This window comes from Dipodomys spectabilis, unplaced genomic scaffold, assembly GCF_019054845.1.
Source record: "Dipodomys spectabilis isolate Male_0828 unplaced genomic scaffold, ASM1905484v1 ptg000096l, whole genome shotgun sequence".
Taxonomy (NCBI): Eukaryota; Metazoa; Chordata; class Mammalia; order Rodentia; family Heteromyidae; genus Dipodomys; species Dipodomys spectabilis.
Window position 1 is genome coordinate 14266498 of NW_024870773.1, and position 13784 is coordinate 14280281.

General features: G+C 39.3%; 1 protein-coding gene across 2 annotated transcripts in view; it reads left to right on the forward strand.

The window, feature by feature from the left end:
• The window catches only part of St8sia6 (ST8 alpha-N-acetyl-neuraminide alpha-2,8-sialyltransferase 6), a 112888-nt gene that overhangs the window by 54001 nt on the left and 45103 nt on the right, over positions 1–13784 (forward strand). For both annotated transcript variants that reach the window (XM_042686088.1, XM_042686087.1), the window contains exon 3: positions 3301–3390. In XM_042686088.1, the coding sequence (XP_042542022.1) occupies positions 3301–3390 (90 nt within the window). The remainder of the gene's footprint in view (positions 1–3300; positions 3391–13784) is intronic.

Here is a 13784-nt window from a genome sequence, read left to right on the forward strand (position 1 = left end):
CTCCCTGATGTCTCTAGTCCTTCAGGATGGGCCATTCTGACTTGATCCCCAATAGTCCTTCCTATGGTAATGAAATAGCCCACACTTGTCTCTCCGCAATCTCTTATTCCTCCCGATAGTTTCTGATTCTGAGTCTTTGGAATTCCTACTTTCATCTCCATCGGTGTCTCTCTTTGTCTCCTTTGACTAGTCGGCTTCTCAAATAGAACCCATTGGCAGGTTCCACCTTCTCTCTCCTCCTAACTGAGAAGGTGTCTTATTTCCTTTTTTCCAAAGCAATTTCGAATGCCTCAAACGAAAAGGAAGAAAACTGGGATGAAAGGAGGCAGGAGAGGCACAGAAAGCAAAGAAACTGGCTAAAATGGCTCTCCTGTCAGATCCTTTCTTTGTTGAGTGACTTCAGGTAGGTGTGAGAAGTTTCCAGTCCCTGTGGTAGTAACAATGAGACCTTTGAAGAAGGACTACCATACCAGGTTAGGAGAAAGTGAGCACAACATTGGTTGGTTGACATCTGTGTCAGGTATTAATTTACTTTTATGTTTTTATTGTTATGATAGAGGTGATATACAAAGGGATTACAGTTACATAAGTTAGGTAATGTATACACTTCCTTTCATGCAGTGTCATCCTCTCTCTCTCTCTCTCTCTCTCTCTCTCTCTCTCTGTTAGATATTTATATATGCATCCACCACCAGCACCTGGCCATCTCTGATTTTTAATTGGGCAAACCTATTTTGAGGTTATGTTAATAAAGAATCTCTGCAATTCAAGGAAAGATATGTGAGACACAATTGTATTGGTGCCTGGTTGTCAAGTGTCACAATTCAATATCACAAAGCTACCATAATTCAAAGCAATGCTAGCTTGGTAATTCACTTCATTAACAATGCTGCCTGAATAATTTGTTCATTAGGAATAAACAAATCCTTGGAAAGTATGGTAATATATTCAGAAAGCACAGTAGATCAGAGACATATAGACAGCAAGAGAGAGAAAGAGGAAGGCTGTAATGGGGCAGAGAAATTGTACCAGAATTAAGAGGGATTGGTAAACTCACTGGGATCTGCATCCATATATTTAGAGAGTATTTCTGAGAAATAGCAGAGAATTAATTATGAGGCTGTCTTCTTTCTAGCTTTATATTGTCACCTCCCTCTCTTCCTGCATTACAGGATGTAATGTACTACAGAGTCTTGTCCCTCTCAAAGCTGTCCGCTTTATTACTTGCTAACGAAAATGGGTGTGGTGCAGTTTCCAGAACACATCTGTATCCAGGTCTTCTCTCTGTGCACACAGGAAGATTGCTTGTGTGTGTGTGTGTGTGTGTGTGTGTGCGCGTGTGCGAACCTGTCCCTGGGCTTGAACTTGGGGCAGGGGAGCAGGGACACTGTCCCTGAGCCTTTTTGTTTTCTTCTCAAGGCTAGTGCTTAATCACTTTGAGCTGCAGCTCTACTTCCAGCTTTTTGGAGACTAGTTGGAGATGAGTCTCATGGACATTTTTGCCTGGGCTGGCTTTGAACCCTGTCATCTCTCAGCATCCTGAGTAGCTAGGGTTACAAGCATAAGCCACTGGTGTCCAGCTCAGATTGCTTAATCTTGGGCATGTAAACAGTTTCTGGCCAGTGTCACATTTTACTTCCAGACCTGCCAGCACTTTGTTCTCCTAACAGTAATTATTGAAAGCTAGATGTCTAAATGAACATATAACTAAACTAAATTAATGTGGATCCCTGTATTAGTTAGAGTTTTCTAGAGGAATAGAACCCATACGGAATAGAAATAAAGATATAGAGAAATATTTATGATGGATTGATTCATTCGATTTTGGAGGCAGAGCAGTCCTATCAACTGCATCTGTAGCTAGGATTACGGGTATGAGCCTGTAATATTTGTGTGTGTGTGTGTGTGTGTGTGTGTGTGTGTGTGTGTCATTTACCCTGTTTTCCTGTTTGTATGGCTATTCGTTTGCTAAATATCTTCTTCCCTAACTTAAATTGCCATGACTATTGTCTCTACCTCCCTGTCCTAAATATCCTATGCCCAGATAAGATTCTGAAAAATTGCAGCTCCGATTTGATTCCCAACAAATGCAGCTCCTATGAGATGCCCAACAGATTCCTTCTGAATGACTAAATAAATGCATCTACAGTAAGAATAGTGCCTATTGGTAAAGCCTACAGAAAGTGAGAGTTGGTATTATTAAGCACCTACTATATTAAGACATGGTACTCGATTCTTTTACAATGTTTTTTCCAGCATGTATCATGAGTCACACTGTGAGACAAGGAATGTTAGAGATGTGGAAATATATAAAGAACATGTCCAGTGTGCCATTATGCTCATGACTCCATAAATTACATCCTTAAAGTGCTTTTTGGGTTTTGTTAATTATTGTTAGTATTAAGTAGTTGTACAAAAGAGTTACCATTCCTTTTTATTCTGGTACTGAGGTTTGAAATCAGTGCTTTGCCTTCACTTAACTTGTTGTTGTCATTGTTGTTTTGTATTTTTGTCCAAGACTGGGACTCAAACTCCATACTTGATGCTCTTGCTCATTGGCTGGCGCTCTACCAAGCCCTCCACTTGCTTTTAATGGTTAGCACTCTACCACTTGAACCATGCCTCCAGCCCCATTTTTTCTGCTAGTTATATTGGAGATGAAGTCTCAACAGACTTTTTTTCCTGAGCTCTCTCTGAACTATGATCCTCTGGATGTTGCCTCCTGAGTTGCTAGGATTATAGTCACAAGCCACTGGTGTCTGTCTCTTAAACTGCTTCTTCTTTGGGTTTTGTTTCACCTCCAGTTTCCTAAGTTCATGAAGCAATGGCGCCAGGCCTTTATGTCACAATTGGTATATTAATCAAAGGTCAGCTCTGTCTGTGTTCTTTATAGAGAAAATATTACTCCCTGTGTCTGCGTGCTTCCTAGCTAAGACAACACTTCTAAAAAAACATAGAGGTTATTTACATGCACTCAGGTGAAAACTATCCAACAATCTGTCCATTTTAAATACGAACTTCAAAATAGGAAAACCTGGAAATAGTGTTGTCAGCATAGATTTCTTTTCAGTTTGGCTTTGTAGTGTAAGGTGCTTTTTAAAAAAATAATTTAGACCTGTCAGAGGTGAAAATATCAATTTCCTTTTTCTTCTAGGGAGATATCCAATAAATGAATGAAAACCAGACTTTATTTTATCAATTAAATCTGATGTTGGCTAATGATATCTTATGAGCTTTCATTTTAAGTCAATCTCTTTCTCTCTCTCTCTCTCTTTTTAAAATGTCTTTTCCATGAACCAGCACATATCTAAATGAGAAGTCACTCCGACTGACAGAGATGTGCAAAAATCTGAAGTATGGCTTCAAGTCTTTATCTAACAAAACAAAGCGGTAAGTTCCACTCTTCGCACGTAATTTTATTAGGAAAGAAATGTTCAGTACTCTGTATTCTCTAGATCATTTTTGAAAGAAGATTTCTCCTCCCTCAGCCTTGATGCTGAGCTTGTAGAAGCTTCTATTGGCAATCAGAGACCAACAACCCAGAGCTGGACCTCCCTGGTGATACAGTGTGGGGGGGGGGGGTGGAGGAGGAGGGGGGAGGCTTAGCTTATCTGTTCCTGGATCCACTTTTATTAAAAATGCTGTGTGGTTTTATGGGCTAGGTTTTAAAAGAGGCTCTCCAATCCTTTTGAGAATCGAATCTGATAAGTGTTCTGGACTCTATTTTAGAAATTTTTTTCCCACAAAGTTTCAGTTACAATTTGCCTTTGGTCCTAATTGTGGCTGTTCCCCACATCCCTACTTCTGTTTACCATATTGTACCTCAAAGAATCCAGTGCATCCTCCTCTTTAACAAAGGAGAAAGAAATCCGAAAGCTTTGTGCATCCCACATGGAAGAGACTCTGTGACCTGAGATTCTGTTGTGAAGAGTCCTGTTTGGGTTGAAGCTGATAGAAGAGACTAGCCATGCTAGACAAAGGATGTGCATAGGACTATGGGATCATAGCTCTATAAGAAAAACCCGAAAAGTTCTTCTCTGTATTCTCTCTCTCTCTCTCTCTCTCTCTCTCTCTCTTTCTCTCTTCTCTTCTCTTCTCTCTCTGAGTCTCTCATGTACATACATGTGCACACATTTTCCTCTTTTGATTGTAAAAATATTACTTGTGGGAAGAAGGACTTAAATCAGCTGTCTGTAAATCTGTGGGGGTGTGGGAGGTTGACTTGGAAGACAAGAAAGCAAGCTAAGTAACCTGGTCTGACCTGCTGTTCAATAGAACCTCTGGGTACACAGACTTAGGACTTTTTCTTCTCTATTGATGGTCCTTTGCAGACTGATCTGATTCTTACAGACAGATGTGATTCCTGGCTAAGCCAGAATTTACATGATCTGGGATCCAGATCTTTCTGAAGAACTACCCATACACTGTGCATCTTGTTGAATATAAGAGCAAAATGTTATGTCATGAAAAATCTACCTCACAGACCCCACTTTGGTTTTAGGCCAGGTCTACCAGAATCTCACTACGTGGCCTAAACTGGCTTCAAACATAAGATATTCCTGCCTCTGGGATTCCCAAGTGCTCAGATGAGAGGTATAGGCCACTCTACTCAGCCAGACTACAAGGTCTTCTTACATCACACAATGTGAAGCTAAGTGCCATGGGTCCTGTCTGTCATCCCAGCTCCATGGAAGGATCAGGTAGGAAGGTCTTGATCTGAGGCCAATCCAGGCAAACTTTAGCAAGACCTTATATGAAAAGTAAACTAAAAGTATGGCTCAGATGGAAGAGCACTCACCTAGCAAGCTCCAGGCTCTTAATTCAAACTCTAATCACACACACACACACACACACACACACACACACACACACATCACAATTTGAGCCCCTATATGTCTCACAGAGACCCCAGGGTTCTGAAGATCAGCTGGAATATTGGCACATATACTCTTTCCTCTTAATAAAATGTCTGGACTTGAAGTAGCTCATGCTTTGTTGATGACACTTCACATCCGATTGAACGGCACCCGGGGTTTCTCTTTTAGTTGTTTGTTTATTGTTTGTTGGGTGTGGAGGTGTGACAAGGCTTCAAACTTTGCCCAAGGGCCTTAATTCCAAACCTTTTTTGCACCACATTTTATATATCAGGCCGACAGTGTGAGGATGCCTGAGAAAGGATAACTGGGGAAAATTTCTCCTTGCTCTGGGATGCCTCCAGAACCTGTAAACCCCTGCAACACACACCTCAGTGTCTGACCATTGTTTTCTGACTCTCACTGACATGAGCCATTTCTTTGATTCCCCCAAATGACAATCATCCTCAGAACACAAGCGTGATCAATAGCCACAGATCATGGCAAAACAATGAATCAGCATTGGGGGAAATTCTCTAATCAAAGAAGAGAAGTTGACTACTCTTTTGTATGCACCAGCCACAGTGGTTACTGCAGTATGCTAATGAGTACGCATGCTCTCTTGCTTGCTCTCTTGCTTTTCCCTGTTGTTTTGTAGTTGATGGCAAGACCTTCTCTCCGCTGTTCTTTAGGGGGCTGCCTTTCCATTACACACACAATTTTCAGCTAGCTCATGTAATTAGCCTGCACTAGTATTCACTGCAGTGGAGGTCTAGAGAGAGCAGGCACGAATTTCCCGTTGTTATAAAAGTGTTATTTTGTACACAGGAGACTAATTTTTTCGGTTGTATTGTCTATTGTCAGGAATTGTGTGTTCTGAAACTAATGCTATTAGAGACTTACAAGGGACAATTTGGAAAGCCATTCAGTGTATGCTGATAAAAGTAATTTCATTTTCTTAGAAAGAATTATTTCTCGCTATTTTTGTTATGGTCTGTTAAAGACTTAGAATTTTCTCTTTCTTCAGACAATTTGTCCCTTTCAAGTTGCTAAAATAGAATTCAGAAGGCCAGAGTTATAGTGGGAGGGAATCAGCACTCTTTTTTTCTCTGCTACTCTTGGCTATGTTTTTTTTAAAGAAAAGAAAAAAAAAACCCTAAAACCTGGCATGGTATTACGTGCCTATAACGTAACAATGCAGGAAGTATAGGTCAATCCAGGCAAAAGCACAAGACCCTGTTAAAAAAAATAACAAAAGCTTAAAAGGGGCTGGTGGATATGACTCAATTGGTAGAGCAACTACCTAGAAATCTGAGGCCCTGAGTTCAAACTCTCGTACCACAAAAGGAAGGGAGAGTGGGAAGGAGGGAGAGAGGAAGAAAGGGAGGAATTAAGCAGTTGCCATTAGGATAACATAGTATGTTATGTATCTTGACTGTGCTCTGTTAAAGACTGAGCTCAAGAAAGCAGGGCATTTTTATTTTTTATTTTTATTGTGAAAATACTGTACAGAGGGGTTACAGTTACATGGGCAAGATAATGAGTACATTTCTTATCAAGCATTGTAGCCTCCTCCTTTGTTTCCCCTTCCCATCTATCCTCCCCTCACCCCGCCCCACCAAAGTTGTAAAGTTCGTTTTTCCACATAACGACTTGTAACAGCAGGGCATTTTAAAATTTTTATTTTTAATTTTTTATTTTATTGTAAAGATGCTGTGCAGAGGGGCTACAGTTACATGAGTAAGGTAACAAGTACATTTCTTGTCCAGCATTGTTACTTCCTCCTTTGTTTTTCTCCCACTATCCCTTCCCTCCCTCACTTCCCTCACTCCTCCCCTCCCCAAAGTTGTAAAACTCATTTCCAACATAGTAGTGTCTTGTGAGTATCCTTGTTGCAATGGCTCATCCTGTGTCCTTGTTTCAGCATTTTGTTATTCCCCTTCCCCTCCCAAATTAGTTAAATGTATATACAAGATGCAGGGTACCAAAATCAAGTACAGTGACAACTGGGTAGATATACCATAGGGGGAAGAACATACAAAGGAAACAAAAAAAAAATCACATAGTACATTAAAAAGAACAACAACAAAGAAAGACCTCTTGTGTCCATATCTTTGGGTTCACTTCATTTAGCATCATCATATATAGTCATATGTTCATAGCTTTTGAGCTTTTCTGCTCATCGGATAAAATTATCCTAGACATATACTAATTATTGCAAATGAGAGAAACCAGGGGACCTATATTTCTGTGGGTCTGGCTTGCTTCACTTAATATGATTTTTTTCAAGTCTTTCCATTTCCTAACAACTGGGGTGGTATGATTCTTTCTGATAGAAGCATAGAATTCATATATATTAATATGTGTACACACACACATACACACACACACACACACACCACAGTTTCTTGATCCATTCATCTACTGAGGGACATCTGGGTTGGTTCCATATCTTAGCTATGGTGAATAATGCTTCAGTAAACATAGACGTTATTTCGAAAAACAAATTTACAACTGGTGAGGGAGGGGAGATGGGAAGGGGAAACAAAGGAAGCAACAATGCTTGATAAGAAATGTACTCATACCTTGCTCATGTAATTGTAACCCCTCTGTATGGTATTTTCCCAATAAAAAAACTTATTAAAAATTAAAAAAATAAAAAACATAGTTGTGCTGGTAGCTTTAATATGGCCTTGTTTGTGATCATTTGAGTATATGTCCAGAAGTAAGATTGCTGGGTCATAGGGCAGCTAGGGCATTTTTAAAAATCTTGTTCACAGTTCTGTTTGTGGTGTTTAAGGTGTAAGCAGGAATTAATTGCTCACAAAGCATTTCTTGAATGAATGGATAGATGGACGTATGGATGGATGGATGGATGGATGGATGGATGGATGGATGGATGGATGGATGGATGAATGGATGGATGGATGGAAGCATTTCTTAGGCCCTCAAAATACCTTTCTATGCCATGTCTAATCTCTAGGTGCTAAAAGTAGTCTATAAATCTATGAACTTCAACTCCTTTTAGATGTCAATGTTACCTTCTTTGACTTTTCCTCTCACTTTAGAAGTTCACTTTTCTGTTTTTCACGCACACATGAATATGTCTCTGGGTTTCTGCAGTGAAATTCTTTTCACTATGTTATCTTCCAGATGACAATATTATAGCATATTAAAAGTGCTATCTAGCCATCTTATCACTGCTGGTTCACTCATTTCTCAGTGTGGCAGACATTACTTGAAATATTTTCTGTTGATGTTTTTAGAAAAATGGCTCCATTAGGTCCTCAAATTCTTCATCTTAGCCCTCAGTGCTTCAGGCAAATGAAATGATTTCTTTCTAAGGAAATGGACTCACTGTCTCCTGCCTGGGTATTTCTGCTTCTGTTGCTGTGTCAGTCAGCTTTCCATTATGATAACAACTACCTTAGGAAAATTAGCATATAAAGGAGAGAGATTAATGAGGGAATCACAGTTTGGAATGTCCTGCCTGTGGTCAGCATATACATTTCTTTCAGGCCTCTGATGGCGGTGGTCCTGGTAGCAGAGGCCCACAGTACACCACAGTGGGATCCTATGGCAGAACAAAGCTGCTCACTGTGTGGCTGTAATACAGACAACTGGAATCCAAAATCTCCTTCAGAGACACGCCCTCAGTGACCTAAAACCTCCCCACTAGGCTGTACCTCTTAAAGGTCCCAGTAGGGCCACGCTAGGGAATAAGCTGTTAACACACAAGGCCTTGGGGACATTTATAATTAAACTGTCACATTAAAAAGTGTGCATTTCCATTATTCTAAGAACTTGACATCCAAAGAAAATGTACAGTTAAACTTGTTTCGCTTCCACTGTTTAGTCACAGATGAAGTAGTCTAACAAATCTGCTCAAAATTCAGTGTCTTATTGCAAAATGTTACTGTCTGTCTCCTACAGTTTTCAGTATTCTTGCTTGAGCAGGTAGTGTTTAGGTGGCTCTTCCCCAACAATAGAGTCAGATTTCTGGCTCCTTCCTTCCCACTTGACAGCTATCTTTGACAGATGACACCCTGATGTTGTTGGAAAGAAAGCCTGTATTCCACATAGTCTAGCGGGGATTCAAATCACAATTCATTGCATTCCTGTGCCATTGGCTAAATCTAGTCTAAGTAGATGCTGGGGTCAGCTGACTGTTTTTGACCAGTAGAATATGTGCTGAATCGATAGGGGGTTGGCGCTGGGGAATGCAGCATCTGGCAGGGTAACTGATTGTAGCAACTTTATGTTAGTAGTCAGTGATGGGTCATCAGACATCTCTGCATGTATACATGAGATAGCTCTAATGTTCTGACCATCCTTCATTATAGATTCCTGTGGTATCTCCTAAAGTGGAAAGAAACAATTTATTTTTAAGCAACAGCAATCTTGTACATCATTTGAACACTTGAGAGCAGTTTAAATAGTTCCTCTAGTGAAAGGAGGTAGAGGTTTTTTCTCCAGAACTGAGTGTGAGCCAGTGTTCCATCGATGTCTGCAAAATTACTAAGGTAAGGAAGGCTAACTTGTAATCTGGTGGCTTTTTATTTTGTTACATTATACATATTCAGAATTAACATCCAAAATGAAGAATGATTTGAACCATACTTTATATTGCACGCATATACATTTGATCACCTGTTTGTGCAGTGTCATTTTAAATGATGGGGAATGATAGAATTTTTTGAAAGATATCTTCTTCATGGGGAGGCACCAAGACACTGGTCAGAGGTGTTCCCTCCTCCCTCCCCCAAGGTGAAATTAAGTGAGTAGAAGACTGATCCTAAATGTTCTTCAGCCTTTATTTTTCTAGAGAGAACAACATGACCTGAATTGCTACATGAAAAGAGGAGGCGTAAATTATGGCAGATCAAACTTCAAAAAGTCTGACTGTGAGCAGATCACTTGACAGCTTGCTAACAAAGCCAGTATTCCTGAATTTCAAGTTCTCTGCCAGGAAGAAAGATTTCTGGTCATATACAAGATCTTTTTTGGCCTGGAATGATGGATGACTTGTGGGTTTTTTTTTTCTCTTTTTCTAGTTTTAAGTCTGTGGTACAATAATTGCCTTTTAAAGTGATTTATACACTTTTGCCTGTCTTCTCAGTTCTAACATTTCACCTTGTCTTTTTTTTTTTTTGGTCAGCTTTTAAGGGCTTGGAGATTTTGCATACCTTACTCTCATTGGTGGAGAGAAATAGGTCAGAAGGAAAAGATGTTATCCTGGGACTGCCTAATCACAACCCTAGTGCATTTTTTATGTCTTAAGTTCCTCTTGGCAACTAAAGAACTGGCTGGGGTCTTTGGGGTTTTGTTTTTGGGTGGTTCTGGGATTTGAAAACAGGGTCTTGTGCTTGTTAGCAGGAGCTAGACTCTACCACTTGAACTATACATCCAGCCCTTTGGCTTTAGGTTTTTAGGTAGGATCTCACGTTTTTGCAGACAGACAGCCTCAGAATGTGATCCTCCTACAAATGCATGTTTTTGTCTGTCTGCTCATGCCTCTGTCACAGCCCAGTTCACAGTCATGTGATTCCATGGCCCAACTTGATTTAGACATTTACGTTGGGATGCACACAAGCCACCGTAGAACGCTAATACCTCTCTGCATTTGCACCAAAAGCAATGTCAAACCTATTAAAAGATTTAATCATCTCTATCCCAAAAAGTACATAAAAACAATCACAATCTTAAAACCTTGAAAAATAGTTTCTTAAATTCTCCTAATCCATACACATTTTTGTTTTTAATATGTTCTAAGGAATCTATTTTTTAAAGAAATTTTGTTTTAAATGATTATGTTTCAAAGAATTTGTTGCCCTCAATTTAATTTAATTTAATTTCCAAACCAGGAAGCCTATTAGTAAAAGAGTGAGAAATAAAGCTTAAACAATTGTCTGGTTCTCTGTCTCTGTCTCTCCTTCTCTCTTTCTCTTTCTCTTTTTCTCTCTCTCTTTCTGTGTGTGTGTGTGTGTGTGTGTGTGTCATTGATGTAGAAAGATAACCAGGATAAATCTAATACAAGCTCTCCAAACAATTCTTGGTTTTCACAATGCTGAAGATTGAAATAGTGCATTATTTTACTGTAAATGTTGTCTATGAAAACTGAACTTTGTTTTGGAGGAAAATTGAAACACCACCTTTCTATTTAGATTCCAGTGGTGACTGGATATTTTCATCAGAGGCTTCTCCTTCAAGTAACAGGTCACTTGAAGGAAGTCACCAATGGAAAGACTGACAATAAAAGTCACCACACACTGGGCACTGGTGGCTCACACCTGTAATCCTAGCAACTCAGGAGACTGAGACCTGAGGATTGCAGTTCAAATCCAGCCTGAACAGGAAAGTCAGAGACTCTTATCTCCAGTTAACTACCACAAAACCAGAAGCTATGGCTCAAAGTGGTACGGCACTGCCTTGAGCAAGAGAGCCCAGGGATAGTGCCCAGGCCACAAGTTCAAGCCCCATGATTGACAAAAAAAAAAAAGTAACTACACACCCATACTGACTTAAAGTGATCAACAAATAAACAAATTACTACTGTTTTCAAAAATCTTTGATTATAACTTCCAGTGTTTTAAGAGGTCATTTATTTTCTATTTGTAATGGCCAATCTTCATATTCTTGGTATTGTCTAAAGTCCCTGCCTTACTGAAGGGAACTGAGTTCTGCTGGTTTGATCTAATAGACAACTACCATGTCATGAAGACTTAGAGTGGTCCCCATGGTGGATCTGAGTTCTTCTGCCCATGCCCAGTACCGTCTTGTCAGTGATGTTCAAGAGCTTCTTGGAAGTAGATCCTTTAGCCCCAAAGACTATCTTAACTTTGCAGCGTAATGAGAGATGCTGGGCCATTGTCACTCAGTTAAACCACTGTAGTCATAACTTCCTGACTGATATGATAATAAGTGTTTATTGTTGTTTTTATCCTGTAAGTTTGGGTGTAATTTGTTACATGCTTATAAGTAGTGAATTGATTACTCAATTTGTAATCACTTACATTATTACATTTCATCATAGTGGTCATAATTATTGTCACCATAGTTATCAATAATGATAATAACAACTACCATCCTGCCAGTAACTTTAGTAACTTTAGTTTGGTCTTCCATTAATTTTTCAGAGTAGATTTATTGTTTTAATTATACCAGTGAGACAAATGCACCGTGAGGGCTTCCGTGGCTTGCAAAATATCAGGGAGTTAGAAATGACACAGACGGGGTCTACATGAGATTCTGCTGGTTCTTTTTTTTTTTTTCTTTTTTGACTCTATGATACCATTTTTAATGAGAGTGCAATTCAAAGTCACAGCTGCAAAAGGAAGTGCATGTGATTTTAATGTGAAGTTACTCAGAAGTTACCTATCTCCAAAAAGCTCTATCCACATTCCTTCACTTGATAAGGCTCATGGTCTTGCATTGCAGTTACCTTAATGATTACGTGGATGAACACTATGTTTCTCTTGGTTTGATCATGACTGGGGGCTAAGTAATTTCTGAGTTCAAAAATTGGTATCTGAAGCTTTTTATGTTGTGGTCATGTATTGAATTTTAACATCAGAAACACTCTGACCAGCCCAGGGAGAGTCAGTCTGAGGTCACCCCCCACTGAGCCTCGTGTTCACTGGGGAGCTTTGTCAAAGATGCATGCTTCTAAACAGATGAGAATGCTTGCCTAACTGGCATCACAATAGAGAGGTTGTTTCTCTTTTTAATCTTTTGACAGTATATTCAGAGAGCTGAATATTTAAACCTATTTACAATTCACTGCCTTCTCTTTCAGTTTTTATCACAGATTCTTCCTTATCTCCCTTTACTTTTGACACGGCGATGAGAAGAGCTCAGTTCTTAGCCTCATTTCTCTTCATTCTCAGCCTTCTAGGCTCTTTGGGCTCCTGGATATATGCACCATCGACATACTGATAGTTTCCAAATTTATATCTACTGCCTGGACCTCTTTGCAGATTTATCCCTACCTCCACCCAGTTAGTGCTTCTTTGGAGTGAAGGATAAAGGCTCTTAAATCTACCATGTCTCACACTGCTCTTCTGAACTTCCTCCTAAATTTTATACTCCATCTTGCTTTGTGGTCTCTGACTTCCAATAGGCTAGCTTCCACCTCTTTCCAAGGGCTGCACCATCATGGCCCATTCATATGTCCTCACTCTTCCCTAGTTCAGTTAATAGCATGTCTGTCCTTCCATTTGCTCAGGTCTACAACTTTGGCATTATCTTCTATCTCTCTCTTATTCTACACTTAACATGTCATTAAGCTCTGCTGGCCACCATCAAATCTGACCCAAAAGATGATGATTTCTTCCTAACCCCACTCCTCCTACTCTAGTGGAAGCCACCTTTACCACTCTTCTAGATTATGCAAGCAGCTCTTAAATGTTTTCTTCTTGCTCTCTAATAAAATTATTTCTTAACATAGTAGACAGAGAAATCCTACTGTTTGTAAGTCAGATCAGATATCTTCTCTGCTCTGGTATCTTTGCATTTTACTCAAAATAAAAGTCAAAAATTTTACAGTGGCTTGCAAAGTCCCTTACTAGTTTTTCACAAATAATATATGTGCCAGCAATAGCAAAGTGTTATTGTATTAAGGAAATGATTAGTGGTGGCAGAATATTAATTATAACATTGTATAGTTGAATTTTGGACACTATAGGTATAATTTAACAGTGATGTCTCAAAAGAGAAAAGGGAAGAGAACTATATAGTAGTGATGTTTTATGTATTAGTGTCATTAAGGTAATGTAAATATGAAACTGATTCCAGTGTTAATATGTATATGGCAATATACACATTAAAAATGCTACATGGCATTAGGAAGATCCCTTTAAGGCAAAGAAAATCTGTAAAGAAGGAATATGGGAATTAAATAAAATACAGCAAGCAAAGAGAAAATAATAGACT